The 16522-nt window shown below is 42.1% G+C and overlaps 1 protein-coding gene across 1 annotated transcript in view; it reads right to left on the reverse strand.

Annotated features, from left to right (window-relative positions):
• HS1BP3 (HCLS1 binding protein 3) overlaps nucleotides 1-4437 on the reverse strand; it is a 35013-nt gene extending 30576 nt beyond the window's left edge. The window contains exons 1-2 of the mRNA XM_083495688.1: nucleotides 4214-4437; nucleotides 1924-2089 (exon numbers count right to left, since the gene is read on the reverse strand). Coding sequence (XP_083351814.1) covers nucleotides 1924-2089; nucleotides 4214-4254 — 207 coding nt within the window. The 5' untranslated portion in view covers nucleotides 4255-4437. The remainder of the gene's footprint in view (nucleotides 1-1923; nucleotides 2090-4213) is intronic.
• Between the last annotated feature and the right edge of the window lie 12085 nt (nucleotides 4438-16522).

Raw genomic sequence — 16522 nt, forward strand, 5'->3', positions numbered from 1 at the left:
GTTCTAGAGGCCCGTTCTTAACCTGAAACTGTTCTTAATCTGAAGCACCACTTTAGCTAATGGGGCCTCCTGCTGCTGCTGTGCTGCCGGAGCACGTTTTCTGTTCTCATCCTGAAGCAAAGTTCTTAACCCAAGGTACTATTTCTGGGTTAGTGGAGTCTGTAACCTGAAGCGTATGCAACCTGAAGCATATGTAACCCGAGGTACCACTGTACTAGGCTCAGTGCCAAGAAGGCCTACAGCTGCTTAGAAGTCACAGCAGCCCTAGTTGTGTCTTGTACTTTTGCCTTAGACTGATAGATCTCAGGTCTGGTCTGGTCTACACTTGCCACAGAATGAGTGGTGGTGCCATTTCACACATTTGGCTGAGAAATCTCTACTACACTCAATGACTGGATGTGTGAACTGGCTCCACTGAGAACAATTATACAGGTGAATATAAATTGGGGGGGTGGGGGGAGGTAATTCAATTACGTACAAAGCATTATCGCCCATTCACACATGCAAATCATTGTTTGACAATACAGTTATCAAAGGATGGGCATGTAGGAACCAGCTTACAACTATCCATTAACATAAACTGCCAAGAAGCTTTTTGTTTCCTCAGTGCTACAGGCAAACATCTTAATTTGTCTTCTAAAATCAAATGCTTTCTTCGCATCCAAAGTCTACTGGTGCAAGATATAGATCTACCCCTATGAAACAAGAAACCTGCACAAATGGTCGTTTTCTTAAAGCAATCTGCTTCGGATATTTCCCAATATGAGTATTTGTTTGCAGGGAGTGCTTACAACATAAGTAGCTGCTACATTGTTCCACTGAATACTTAAGGCAACTCTTTTTTTTTAATAGAACCAATTTTTGTAGCAAAAGGGGATACAATCTGTCATGTTTTCCTTCAAAATACAGTCATACCTCTTGTTGCATTTACCTCACGTTGCGGCTTTTTGGGTTGTGAACGCAGCAAACTACACTTCCAGGTTTCGCCCCGCGCACATGTGCAGAAGCGTTCTACACACTTTGTGCGTGCTCAGAAGTGCTCTATCGCACTCCGCACTTGCGCAGAAGCACTGCTCTAGTTGTGGACTTTTTGGGGTGCGAACGGCACCCTGGAATGGATTGTGTCTGCAACTAGAGATACCACTGTAGAAACATAATGCCTTAAATCAGTGGTGGCCAGACTTGGCCCTACAGCTGTTTTGGGACTACAATTCCCATCATCCCTCACCACCGGTCCTGTTAGCTAGGGATGATGGGAGTTGTAGTCCCAAAACAGCTGCAGGGCCAAGTTTGGCCATCACTGCCTTCAATCCTAGGAGAAATTACCAGACAAAGGTCCTTTAAAGTCCAGGGTCCCTTCCTCCCCACATTGTTCAGAAAGGGGCCCCAAACTACCAATGAGGCTCTAGCCGTGATGGTAAAATGTAAAGGACCCCTGAACCGTTAAGTCCAGTCAAAGGTGACTATGGGGTTGCGGCGCTCATCTCATCTTTTCAGGCTGAGAGAGTTGGCATTTTGTCCACAGACAGCTTTCTGAGTCATGTGGCCAGCATGACTAAACTGCTTCTGGCACAACGGAACACCATGATGGAAACCAGAGCACACAGAAATGCCATTTACCTTCCCACTGCAGTGGGACCTATTTATCTACTTGCACTGGTGTGCTTTCAAATTGCTAGGTTGGCAGGAGCGGAGACAGAGCAACAGGAGCTCACTCCATTGCGGGGATTTGAACCGCTGACCTTCTGATCAGCACACCGAAGAGGCTCAGTGGTTTAGACCACAGTGCCACCCGCATTCCTACACCCGCATCTCCAGTCATGAACATCCTAGATTCACAGTGTCGCTCATGTATCCATATGCGCTCTCTCTGTTACATAACAACAGTTCAACAGCAACAACAACTGTTTCATAGTGGATTACCATAAACTGAATTATATCTTCTGGCTTGTGCTTTGCTGATTTGAAAGCAGGCAGCTGCGTCACGGCGACAATATTATATTCCACATGGCCTGACATCATCTTCCCCCGGATTTCCTGGTACTCTGGAACGGACAGATCGATCCCTGTGTGGGTGTTTTGAAGAGGTCTGCAAATGAAAACACAGACAGAGTTCAATCAGAGTTCAATGCCACATTTCAGTGCCAACTGACTCCCAACAGTGACATCAGTTTTTGATGCAGAGTTGGGCAAAAGGTTCAGATCTGGTCAGTTTGGATGGGGGACTCCGTGTTGCGACTGCTGCATCGCAGGGGGTTGGACTACATGACCCTCAGGGTCCCCTCCGCTACAATTCTACAAATCTCCATTCAGCCATGAAGCTCACCGGGTGACCTTGGGCCAGCCGCTGCCTCACTGCCTAACCTACCTCATAGAGTTGTCAGGAGAATTAAATGAGGAGGATCCCACCAAAGAAGAATGGATAAGTAGGATAGAAGGCGGTGCAGAACTGGCAAATTGAACAGCAAAATTAAGAGAATCTATTGACGAGTGTTTTATGGGAGAAAGGATGCCTTTTTCGGACTACTTAAAGAAATATTATAGTATGATGAACTCGAGAGCAGGATTTGAGCTAAGAGCTAAGAGCTAAGTAATTAGATTATAATAAAGTGGTTATGATTTAATAGATAGAGGACAGGGTGAAGAAGAAGGGGAGAAATAAGAACTGCATTGAAAACAGGGTGGGAAGTCGACAAAAACAGGAGAAAATAGTTGATTGCGTTTTGATTGTATATGTTGAAAATGTCGAAACAGTAACATGTAACTGAAAAAAACAGAATTTGAATTGCTACGTAACAGTCCTAGCCATATGAAAGGGGCCAACTTTAGTCAACTTTAAAATATCAGTGACTCCCCTTCTTCCCTTTCCATGGTTCATTTTGCATAGCAGAAATCCCTGCATGTTTTATATAAACTTCAGTATTCCATTGTTTCTGAAAGGGGCAGTTTCAGTGATATAAGGTATGATATTAGACAACTTTGTGGGCAACACAAAAGATATTTGAATGAGATGGGAAACTGACATAGAAATTTCAGTAAGTGAGGAAGCATGGGAATCTATATGGTGTAATCCATTTTTAAAGACAATTTTGGCTCACCTTCCAGAAATTTCCCTTAAAATTATCTTTTGGTGGCATTGGACCCCCCACATGCCTTGCAAAGATAAATTCTTCAAGCTCACCATTATGTTGGAAGGGCTGTAGAGATCAAGGGTCCTATATTCATGTTTGGTGGGGGTGTACCATGGTCCATGTCTGACCTCCAGCAATCAATCCCTCTTAATTTGGCACTTGCCTTATTATCACTAGATTTGACCCCAAATTCTACCTTTAAATCTAAGGAATTAATTTCCTTCCTGTTCAACCAGTAGACTAGTTATTGTCAATGACGAAAGGAAACCTCTAATATACCAACAGAGGCTTGGGTTAATAACATTGCTCTATCAGAACACCTCACATACCATCAATGACTAATCAACCAGATTGGTAGTTGGGTTCCTACTGAGGGTATTTGGGGAGCCAACATAACAGTGATGTGGGACTGAGGATTGGAACGGTCATTCTGAGATATTATGGCAGTGGACAAAGCTGTATTGTAACATTTGAATAAACTGGGAAAAGAAATAATTAAATGAGAGGGAGAACCATAGTAGGGGGGGTACTGATTTTGTTTTGTTACTATGTAATGTTTTTTGTGCTTTTCTATTGCAAACTGCCCTGTGATCCCTGAATGAAGGGCGGTATAAAAATGTAATAAATAAGAATAAAATGCACGCCCCCTCCAGCTCCTTGGAGAAAAAGGCGGGGTGGTACCAATGCACCGAACAATAAATTAACCCCCCACCCTCCCACCCAAGGCTAAGATGGAGGGAGCTGGCTGCCAGTTCCACACGCTCTGGACTTGCTTGTAACCGAAGCAGGCGGACGGGTGCGCAAAGATCCCCGTGCGCTCTGACGCACCAGCTACCCTTTGGGAAGAGGGGAGCCGCGAGGGAGAAGGAAGGAAGCGCTACTGGAGAGGCAGGAGGCGCAGGCAGCGAGGCGGAAAGGCAGCCCATGCCAGCTGCTGCGCCGGGCCCAAGGCGCACATCTGGATCCCGAGGCCAGGAAGGCTCCCCTGAACTCTCCAAACCCCGCGTCCTCCTCGCTTTGGGAAGCGGCAAGAGGCAGGCAGGCATAGCAAAGCGAGGCCCCTGCACTGCAAGCCGCCTTACCTGGTGGTGACCAGCACGGCAGGCCCCGAGCTGGGCTGCATGGCGTCGCCAAAGCTCCACCGGCGCAGCGCAGACTTTGCTGGGAGTTGCGCGCAGCGAAAGTGCCGCTGCTGTTGCAAGGCTGGCGAACAGGAGGAGGAGGAGATCGGAGTGTCACGAGTTTCCCTTCCCAAGAGCTGGGCTTACGCTGCCTCTGGCGGCCCCATCCTGGTTCTTCCGGGAAACCCCCGCCCTGCTGGGATCGAGGCGCTTCAATTAAAAGTTTGGCCCTTTGCAAAATAAATCCACGCCGTAGTCGGCAGGATTCGAACCTGCGCGGGGAGACCCCAATGGATTTCTAGTCCATCGCCTTAACCACTCGGCCACGACTACTCCTAGTGGTGAAGGATTTCTGAACAAGTCTTTTTAAATTCTCCTTTTCCCCACCACCTCCTCCTCAAGGATTTTTATACAGTTGTTAACAGTATAGAATGGTAGAGTTGGAAGGGAACCTAAATTGGAGGGTAATCTAGTCCAATCCCCCAGTATCGCGATTCGTATACTGTGTTGCAGAAGGAAATGAAAGTTAACCCCCTTGTCCCAATAAAACGTTTAAATCTGCATTGGAATAAACCAAAACGCCTCCACGGAGAGCAATTTGCACGGAGCTATTTACTATTACGCCACGACGACCTTGCTTTACGTTGTGATTCTGGGGTAAGGTTCACCAAACCCTTTGCAATATCGTAGTTGTGCCTCTTGCTTGAAAGCCATGGTATCATGGACGGAGGCAGTTGCCCGCCCCCCTGTCAAGTAAAACATTAGAAATACTTAACTAACTGACCAATCATGTCGGTTCTGCCTCCCCTAACAAAAGTCCTGCCCCGCCCCCCTCCACAACAAAAACCCTGGCTACGCCCACGCGTGGTTTTTCATTCTTTCATTTCTTAGTATTGCTGCAGATCTGGAAGCGTTGTGTTTGGATAAAGCAAGCCACTTTATCCTGATCAGTGTATTATTTGGGGTTGGTCCAGGATCCGGAGGAAGTGGCTTGTTTGCGGACGGCATGGTGGAGCAAGAGAATTCAGAGAGGTCAGCCTCAAAACGCCTTGCCTCTGGTTTGGGAACATTATGCGATTAACACTGTGATTGCATGCCTAAATTCCACCGAAGTCAATGGAGCTTCCTTCCACTGACTAAGCAATCATCTGATCTGGCTTCAGGATTGCCAGTGGAGGCAGCTGAGAGAGAGAGAGAGAGAGAGAGAGAGAGAGAGAGAGAGAGAGAGAGAGAGAGAGCCGCTGCTTTGAGCATCTCCCTTGTGCACTGTCTAGGTATAATGTAGTAAAATAAATCCATTGATATACCGGCTCCCTCTGGATAAGGACAGCATATTTTCTGGAATAATACACATTGAAACAGAATGCTTGGCAAGGTTTCATTTCATAGTGTAGCACACCAGTGCCCCCTAGGGATGGGAACTGTGTGGGCCTCTAGGTGTTCATGGAACCAGAAAGTTGGAAGGGACACAGGATCATCTAGATTCTAGTGTAATCCCCCTGCAATGCAGAAATCTCAACCAAAGCATCCATCAGGGTTCCATCCTCTCCGCCATGATTTTTAACATTTTTATGAAGCCGCTGGGAGAGATCATCAGGGGGTTTGGGCTGGGTGTTCATCAATGTGCAGATGATACCCAGCCCTACCTCTCCTTTAAATCAGAACCAGTGAGGGCAGTGAAGGTCCTGTGTGAGTGTCTGGAGGCAGTTGGAGGATGGATGGCAGCTAACAGATTGAGGTTGAATCCTGACAAGACAGAAGTACTGTTCTTGGGGGACAGGGGGTGGACGGGTGTGGGGGACTCCCTGGTCCTGAATGGGGTAACTGTGCCCCTGAAGGACCAGGTACGCAGCCTGGGAGTCATTTTGGACTCACAGCTGTCCATGGAGGCGCAAGTCAATTTTGTGCCCAGGGCAGCTGTCTATCGGCTCTGTTATGCATGTTGAGACATTACCTGCCCGCAGACTGTCTTGTTGGAGTGGTTCATGCTCTGGCTATCTCCCTTTTGGACTACTGCAATGTGCTCTGTGTGGGCTACCTTTGAAGGTGACTCGGAAACTGCAATTAATCCAGAATGTGGCAGCTAGACTGGTGACTGGGAGTGGCCACCGAGACCATATAACACCGGTCCTGAAAGTCCTATATTGACTCCCAGTACATTTCCGAGCACAATTCAAAGTGTTGGTGTTGACCTTTAAAGCCCTAAACAGCCTCAGCCCAGTGTACCTGAAGGAGTGTCTCCATCCCCACCATTCAGCCCGGACACTGAGGTCCAGTGCCAAGGGCCTTCTGGAGGTTCCCTCACTGTGAGAAGTGAAGTTACAGGGAACCAGGCAGAGGGCCTTCTTGGTAGTGGCGCCTGCCCTGTGGAACGCCCTCCCATCAGATGTCAAGGAAATAAACAACCATCTTACTTTTAGGAGACATCTGAAGGCAACCCTGTTTAGAGAGGTTTTTAATGTTTAATGCTGTATCATGTTTTTAATAATCAGTTGGGAGCCGCCCAGAGTGCATGGGGTAACCCAGCCAGATGGGTGGGGCATAAATAAATTATGATGATTATGACAGATGGCCATCTGGTATAAATTTAACCTGGTTGAGCACGACTAGTAATCTAACTAACTAACTAACTAAATAATACCAGTGGGGATAATAGCTCTGAGAAAAACCTTAACATCTGGTCATGTATTATCTAGGATGGCAGGGCAGAATTATGCAGATGCAGAAAATTAGAAACAACAACTCACTACTAAATTGAAATCCTATTAAACCTCATTTAAATTCTATTTATTTCAAGCAAGCTTTTGTGTTTGGGGCTGATGTGTCTCTCATGAAAGCTGTCTCTGAGAGAATTGATATCAACTACCTCTCTGGATGACAGTTACAAAAGCCAGATGTGAATCTGTATAGGGCCTTTTTTATTATTATTACATCAGGCCTTGTTTGGTTGAATTGCAAGATTTAAAGTCTGCTGTTTTATAATGTGGTAAGGCTATTGATGGTCTGGCAAGTCTGTTTTGTGTGTGTTTTTTTAGTCTATGCACACATTCTCAATGTAGGCTGTATTTATGGCAGAGAGCTGGGAGAACTCGCCCCCGCTGTGTTCTCCATTATCTCTGATGTCCTCCCATCTCCATCCTTAAACATTTCACTTTTATGCCATGCAGGACATGTCAGTTTCAATCAAGGCAAAGTCCTAAGCAATCCCCCTTGAAAGATAAACCTGCCACTTGCCTGGCTTGAGACATAACTCCCGTCTCAGGTTTGGGACGCCCCATTTCTCACAGCCTTTCAGGGGTCTGCCTAAATCACCCAACACATTTAAGGCACCTGCGATGCAGAAAAAGCTCACGTTTCATTGCTTGCCGCAGATTAATACAAGATTCCTGCGCAACCAAGTCCCTGACTCACAGTATTTGCAAGGGAAGGACTGTGTTTGGGGGTGAGAGAAAAAAAGGGGGAGCCTGACAAGGAGGTGTTAAGGGCTTGACTGAACAAAGATCAGGCGACAAAGTTTAGAATGGAGTGTACTAATTTGGAAAGAAGCTCAGGGACATCCCATGAGAGAGGGGGGAAACACTCAAGAAGGGTGAAATAGGGAGCTGTTTAACTGAGCCTTCTCGCTGTCAAATTATTTTTCTCAGTGCATTGGAGTCTGAGGTCCAGCATCGAGGGCCTTCTGGTAAATAATAATAATAATAATAATAATAATAATAATAATAATAATAATAATAATATTTCTCATCCATCCACCACCACTTATTTTTTCCTCTTTCTCTTTTTTTTGCAACCTAACATAGACCCTCCAAGTGCCCCTATTTTCCAGGGACAGTCCTAGATTTACAGAAACTGTCCTGCTTTCTGATCTGATCATGGAATGTTTCCTTAGGACATCCCAATTTTCATCAGAGAAATGTTGGCGGGTATGGAGTTATGCAACCTTTGAGCCAAGGAGATAAGTAACTATACACCTTTACAAGACATCTGAAGGCAGCCCTGTGTGGGGAAGGTTTTTTATGTTTAATGTTTTACTGTGTTTTTATAAATGTTGGAAGGCATCCAGAGTGGCTGGGGCAACCCAGTCGGGCAGGGTTTAAGTAATAAAGCTATTATTGTTGTTGTTGTTGTTGAATAGGACGTCCCTATTTTCATCAGAGAAATGTTGGAAGGTGTGCCTATCACCTGCAGCCTGATGTGATAGAGTCCAGGAAAAAACTTTATTGCTTGTGTAACTAGCTCTTACACCAGTACAATCTGAAAGCAGTGACCAAAGGTCTGGATCTTTGCAAAAGCAAGGTTTCCTTGATAGCAATCTCCATGTGCAGAAAGTTGAAGAAGAAATCAGCAACGGGAACGTTTTCAAACATTCCCACTACAGTCGTACCTTGGAAGTCAAACGGAATTCATTCCGGATGTTCATTGAATTTCCAAAACATTTGGAAACCAAAGCACGACTTCTGATTGGCTGCAGGAAGTTCCTGCAGCCAATCGGAAGCCCTGTCAGACATTCGGCTTCCAAAAATAGTTTGCAAACCGGCACAGTCACTTCCGGGTTTGTGGTGTTCGGGAGCCAAAATGTTTGAGAACTAGGCTGCTTGAAAACCAAGGTACAATTGTGATGACAATTTCTAGCATGGTTGCTGATGGGACACGAACGTTTCCGAAGCCTCGCACGATGGGATTGTAAAAGAAAAACGCAGTTTCACTTGAATTAACGCTGCAAAAGTCTGACAAAATAACAAAGTGGTTCTCTGCAGCCGCTTCCCCAAATAGCTTTATTCAATATTTACAATGACTCACCTTGCAAAACCATGTTTCGGGATCTAATTATTAACGGCCGCATGACTAACGTTTGCAAAGAAACGGAAGGCCACACATCTAAATTTCTCAGAAATGGGGGCAGCAGGAAATTTGGAACATTGCATTAATGGAAGAAAAAAACCACTAACTGATAAAATAAAAGCTACGAAGAATGGCATGGAAGCAGGCAAATCTGCAGATGTTTGGCACTGCTCTGTTGAAAAGGCATCCTGAGAAGAAAATAACTTTATGCCAATATGACTCCCATGGAAACTTATAGAAGAATGACTTTGGTTAATTACATAAACAGACGACTGGAAGCCTACCATGAAACTTTATAATTATGATCTTGTGATAATAGGTTTATTTCTCCAGAGGTTGTATAATGATAGCTGTTTTTGTCATGTTCAGTTTGTCTGAAGGTTAAAAATCCAATAAAGTTACATAATTATTTTTAAAGATGTCCCAATTAGACTACTCAAACGAAGAGACTTTTATAAACCACTAGCACAGACTTTGAAAAGGAATAGAATTGAATTTAGATGGGAGTTCCCTGAGGGAATATCATTTGAATATAAAGGTAAAAGACATAGACTACTGAACTCCGAAGAGACCGGGAAATTTCTGAGGAAGTATAAGGAATTAAGAACAGAGGAAGGTGGAGTAAGAGAAGTAGAGGAAGGATCACCTAGAAACAAGAGGACAGAGGACGAACAAGAAACGAACGGAAGCGGGTCAGAAGAAGAGGAAGAAGAGGAAAGGGAGGAAGAAAGTACAGAAAACCAATAAAGGAAGGAGACAGGGAAGAAGGAGGGGAAAGAAGGGAAAGAGAGAAAAGTTTAGTGAATGTCAGGCAATATGGGGTTAAAATTTTTGAGCTGGAATGTGAACGGAATTAACGAGAAAAAAAAGAGGAATAAAATTGAACAATTCTTGAAAAAGAAAAATCTGGATATTATCTGTCTCCAAGAGACGCATGTGGCTAAAAAGCATAAAAAATTGCTAATTAATAAAAGACTGGGAATAGAGTTTGAATCCTCCGATAAAGAAAAGAAAAGAGGGGTTGTGTTGTATATTAAAAATAAGATTGAAGCCAAACAAATATTTAGAGATGACGAGGGGAGGATGGTTGCTGTTCGGATCAGTTGGCAAGGAGAGAGTTTAATTGTGATTGGGATTTATGCACCAAATAATAATAAGACTGAATTCTATAAACACCTCGAAATGAAAATTACAGAATTTATGGATCAGAGAATCATTCTTATGGGAGATATGAATGGTGTAATATCCGTTGAAATGGATAGATTGAGGGAAGGAGTAAGTAAGGAAGGGAAGCTGCCAAAATCATTTTTTTCAATGGTTAAAAATTGTAATCTGATGGATATTTGGCGTCTCAGACACCCCTTGGACAAGCAATACACATTCCACTCCGAGCCACACAACTCGATGTCACGGATTGATCAGGTTTGGATATCAAATGAACTATGTCCCAGGGTAAAAAAAATTGATATAAAACCGAGAGTGATCTCCGATCACAGTCCGATAGAATGGGAATTGGAGAGCTACGATAGAAGAACTTTTAGATGGAGACTAAAAGATTACCTTTTAAATGACCAAAGAATAGTAGAAAACGCACATAAAAAGCTAACTGATTACTTTATGGACAACCGAGACAAAGGCACAAACATTAATATAGTCTGGGATGCCAGCAAGGCTGTGATTAGAGGATATTTTATCCAACAGAATGCGATTAAAAACAGAAACAGAGAGAAAGGAAAAGAGGAAATTCTAAGGCAGATTATGGAGAATGAGCAAAAATTGATTAGGAAACCCAACTCTCAGAAAATAAAAGAAAATATAAAAATTCTCCAAGCCCAATTTGCAGCGATACTAAACAGAGAGATAGAGTGGAACATCAAAAAGCTAAGACAAAAGAGTTTTGAATTCTCAAATAAATCTGGAAAGTGGTTGGCGTGGCAAATTAAGAAGAGAAAAGAACAAAGCACAATAAATAGAATTGTAATAGAGGGGGAAGAGGTTACTGATCCAAAAGGAATTAGGAAAGAGTTTTTAAACTATTACAGAAGCCTCTACAAAAAGAAAGAGAGAAACAACCTAAGGAAGATAGAAAGATTTCTGAAAGAGAAAATGATACAGAAAATCCCAATCGATGGAAAGCAACGTTTAAATAAGCAAATTGATATAGAAGAGATAGAGGAGGTAATTAAAGATCTAAAAAGAGGGAAGGCTCCGGGACCTGATGGTTTTACAGCAAGTTATTACAAAGAGATGAAATCAGTACTCCTGAATCCTCTGAAGGAAACTATGAATAATGTTTTAAGTAAAGGAGAAATCCCGGAGACCTGGAAGGAAGCGTTCATTACCCTTATTCCGAAACAGGATACAGACCCAACCCAGGTTAAAAATTATAGGCCAATTTCGTTGTTGAATACGGATTATAAAATATTCGCAGGTATCCTAGCGAGAAGACTGAAGTCTATCTTGGTGGAAATTATTCATAAAGACCAGGCCGGGTTTCTTCCAGGCAGGAACATGAGGGACAACATAAGAAATATAATTAACATGCTTGAATTCCTATCGGTGAGAATTGATAAGCAGGCGATAATGATGTTTGTAGACGCCGAAAAAGCGTTTGATAATGTGGCATGGGACTTTATGATGAAGAACTTAGAACACCTGGAAGTAGGTAGGAACTTCTATAATGGGGTGAACGCAATATATAGAGAGCAAAGGGCTAAACTGATTATAAATAACATCGTAACAGAAGAAATAAAGATACAGAAGGGCACAAGACAGGGATGTCCACTCTCCCCGTTGCTGTTCATAACAGTTTTGGAAGTTCTTCTAAACTCAATTAGACAAAATGAGAAAATCAAAGGAGTGACAATTGGACAACACGCCTACAAGACAAAAGCTTTCGCAGACGACCTTGTTATAATGACGGAAGACCCTATAACTACGATAGAAGAAATTCTAAAGGAGATAGAACAATTTGGAGAAATGGCTGGCTTCAAACTAAATAAAAGGAAAACAAAGATGATGGTTAAAAATATAGATCAAAGAACAATAGAAACAATCCAAGAACAATCACAAATACAGGTGGTTAAGAAAATAAAATATTTGGGGATTTGGCTCACGCCTAAAAATATAGACCTATATAAAAATAATTATGAGCCGGTGTGGAGAGAAATAAGAAAAGATCTGGAAATATGGGGAAGACTGAAATTGTCCTTCTGGGGAAGGATCAATACTATTAAGATGAATGTATTACCGAGGGTATTGTTTTTATTTCAGAGTATTCCCATAATTAAGGGGAGCAGAATGTTCAAAGAATGGCAGAGAGTATTATCAAGATTTATATGGCAGGGCAAAAAACCTCGTATAAAATATAAACTGCTGACAGATAAGAAAGAAAGGGGAGGCTTTGCCTTACCGGACCTGGGACTTTACTACGAGGCAGTATGCCTCTGTTGGGTAAAAGACTGGGTTAAGCTAAAGAACAAGGAGTTACTTGATTTAGAAGGTTTTAACAACAGGGTCGGTTGGCATGCCTATCTGTGGTGCGGTAAGAGGAAAATACATAAGGGGTTTGAAGACCATATTTTCAGAGGCCCACTTATCGAAGTATGGGAAAGGTATAAGAATATACTCGAACCTAAGATTCCACACTGGCTCTCACCCCTCGAAGTGATGAGCCTCAAGAAAATTAATATGAGTGGGGATTGGGCAACATATGAGCAACTGCTAATGAAAGAGAATGGGAAATGGAAATTAAAGCCGTATGAGCAGATTAAGGGGTATGTATACGACTGGTTGCACCACCACCAAGTCAATGAAATGTTTAGAAAAGAGGCCAAAGATAGAGGATATGCAGATAAAGAATCAAGATTTCAGAGGGAAATTATAAATTGCGAGGAGAAAATAATATCTAGAATGTATAAAATGTTGTTGGAGTGGAATTTGGCAGATGAAGAAGTTAAGACAGTAATGATTCGATGGGCTAATGATGTGGGCCATGCTATACAATTTGAAGATTGGGAGAACTTATGGAACGAGGGTCTGAACTTTACGGCGTGTATGACTGTGAAAGAGAACGTTATGAAGATGTTTCACAGGTGGTATATAACACCTGTGAAATTGTCAAGAATGTATAAAGTAGATAGTAAATGTTGGAAGTGCGAGGAGAAGGAGGGTGCCTTCTACCACATGTGGTGGGAGTGCAGGAGAGTGAAAGAATTCTGGGAAGAGATCTATACTGAACTAAAAAAGGTTTTAAAGTATACATTCACTAAAAAATCTGAAATTTTTTTGCTAGGAATATTAGGAAATGAAATTAAAAAGAAAGATCATAAATTTATGTATTATGCAACAACAGCTGCAAGGATAGTTCTTGCACAAAAGTGGAAAAAAAAGGAAATGCCAACAATAGAGGAGTGGAGAGCGAAGTTATTAGAATACTCAGATTTGGATAGGTTAACGGGAAAGATTAGACACCTAAGAGACCAAATGTTTGTCAAGGACTGGGGGAAATATGTAGACTACTTGGAACACCTCAGTGAAGGCCAAATAACGTTAAGGGGATTCAGAGAAGCACTGTAAAAGAGGAAGAGGTATTGTCTAAGGAAAATAGAGGTATAAGAGTATCTAACGACAATACATAATAGGTAATGTGTACTTTCGATTATTACTGTGGAAGATTCACGGGCGGGCTGAAGGAAGTCCCGAAAGAAATGACTATGTTAATGCGATAGATGTACAAAGCCTATTGTATATATGCTGTATTTATCTTGCGTTGTTTCTTTTTTTAAACTTTGCTTTGAAATTCTACTCTTTATTCTTTATTTTTCTTTCTGTTTTCACTTTTTGGAAAATCAATAAACACTTACCTGGAAAAAAAAAAAAATCCAATAAAGTCTTATTTTTTATTTTTAAAGACTCAGTGGTAGAGCATCTTCTTTGCATACAGAACATCCCAGGTAGCACCTGGGAAAGATTCTCTGCCTAAAATCCTGGATAGCTTCTGCAAGTCGGGACATCAATCTGAGAACAGAATAATTGGAAAATAAACATTTTTCTTATGTTACATTGGATGCTAGTTTGTCCAAACAGCCATAGTCAAAGAAATAGCAATATATATATTTAAAAATAGTTTTATAAGTTCTGTATATTTGCTTCTTAATTTGATCCTTTTAGATGGCTTTGTATGTATTCTGGTATTTTTTGCATCATGACTTGCAGTTCTTTTTATTGATCATAGTTTAGTAACTAGTTATTGTAATTGTTCAGCGTTAATTTCTGCTTATTTTTTTATTTGCTGATGTTTTGAGAGTTGATTTTATTGTGCACTATTATATTCTAATAGATTATTGAATATTACTCTATTTTATGAAAGTCGTTCCATTTTGAAGTTATGTTCTATTATGACTTTCTGTATTGGATCAGATTATTATAAGGTGTGTGTTCATTGTTGTATATTTTGATGTTGTAAACTGCCTTGTGCATAGTAATATAGAAAGACAGTGCACAATTTAAAAGTGAAATCAAATGAAGAAATAAGAACTTCAGTTCTGTACCCACAGTGGACCAGATGGACCTACTATCTCTGGCTTCACAGATCCTTCTTGTACAATTATTGTTTATTCTTTAATATGGAGCATGTATTGAAGGATGAGATAAACGCCATCAGCCACCCGGTGGAGCTCTTTTCCTGTGTATGACTTGGGAAAGGCTTTTCCTTGAGCAAACTTAGAGGAAGAGTCTTAAATTCAGATGCTATCAGTTCTGGGTGTTGATGTTTGAAAAGGTTTGGCAAGTTGTCTTCTCATAATAGGAACAGTTGTACATGTTTTATACATGTTGTACATGTTTTATAAAGGAGCTTATCCAGTTCAGTGCCAAACTGAAGTTATTAGAGGCTGTAGACATGTACAGGACTGAAAACCTGTAGGTCATCTGTAATGTGCATTCTGAAAAGCTCTGATGGTGCATAAATAATATATATATATTCATCCTATTTTTTAACATTTTTAAAATAAAATTTCCAAAAATACAATACAATTAATCAAGCCGTTTCCCTTACTGATTGACTTCCCTCTTTTTTTCCATGGTTTCCTCTCTTGTCTATTGCTGCTGCGTATTATGATTAATCTATTCCTTCCTTTTCTCCACCTGGTTTTCTGAGTAGCTTTTACTGCTGAGCTGACTCCAAACCAGCTAGTGTTTTAACACGTCTACAGTCATTTTTAATGTACTCTACAGTTTCCAGCCCTCCTTGAAGGTTGTCTCATATCATTCTCTAATTATTTTACTAATTATTTAGTACCCAGAGTAGTATTGCAGTCCTGAGCCTTTATAGGTCAAAACCATCACTTTGAATCTGACCCAGAAATTAATTGGCAGCCAGTGCTGTCGGGCCAGGATCGGTGTAATATGCTCAAACCGCCTTGCCCCAGGGAGCATCCTGGCTGCCAAATTCTGCACCAGCTGACGTTTCCAAACACCTAGAAAACCACAGGTTCCCTTTCCCTGGTATAATGTAACTCATAGGGTTGCTGGAAGTCTTATTGGTTAATTCTACCACAGACTCAGTTATGCAGACACTATTCATAGGCAAGTAGGATTTCTTTCGTCATCCAGACTAAGCTTAGTGGGGGACCAAGATTAGTGAGCACTGTCACAGAACCCAATAAAGTTTTCTCTGTTAGGATATAGGATTTTTTTCCCCCAGAGGAAGAAAATTGTGCATGGGTTACTTGCATTTATTTACTTACTTACTAAATTTACTTATCATTGTAACTGTGCTTTCAGTAGAATTCTAGTTTTATTTTAACAATTTGTTGGCTAGTGAGAGAGCCTGTGCTCAAGAATAGTATATAAGTATACTACTCCTTGAAGGACGCGGGTGGCGTTGTGGGTTAAACCACAGAGCCTAAGGCTTGCCAGTCAGAAGGTCAGCGGTTCAAATCCCCACGACGGGGTGAGCTTCCATTGTTCGGTCCCTGCTCCTGCCAACCTAGCAGTTCGAAAGCACATCAAAGTGCAAGTAGATAAATAGGTACCACTCCAGTGGGAAGGTAAACGGCGTTTCCGTGCGCTGCTCTGGTTCGCCAGAAGCGGCTTAGTCATGCTGGCCACATGACCCAGAAGCTGTATGCCGGCTCCCTTGGCCATTAAAGCGAGATGAGCACTGCAACCCCAGAGTCAGTCACGACTGGACCTAATGGTCAGGGGTCACTTTACCTTTATACTACTCCTATAACCAGAGCCTCATCCGTGAGGTGAGATGAAGATCTTTATTCCCCCCCACACACTTGTTCCTGATGTAGATCTTTACTCACCCCTTCTTCTCTGGCAAGAAGGGGGTGTCATTTTGAGTGTTTGCCTCAGGTGCCAAAATGTCTTGGGCCGGCCCTGGCTGGCTATGCGGCTATTGTAGTGGACACAACATGG

Source organism: Podarcis liolepis (assembly GCF_965112155.1).
Source record: "Podarcis liolepis genome assembly, chromosome: 3".
Lineage (NCBI taxonomy): Eukaryota > Metazoa > Chordata > Lepidosauria > Squamata > Lacertidae > Podarcis > Podarcis liolepis.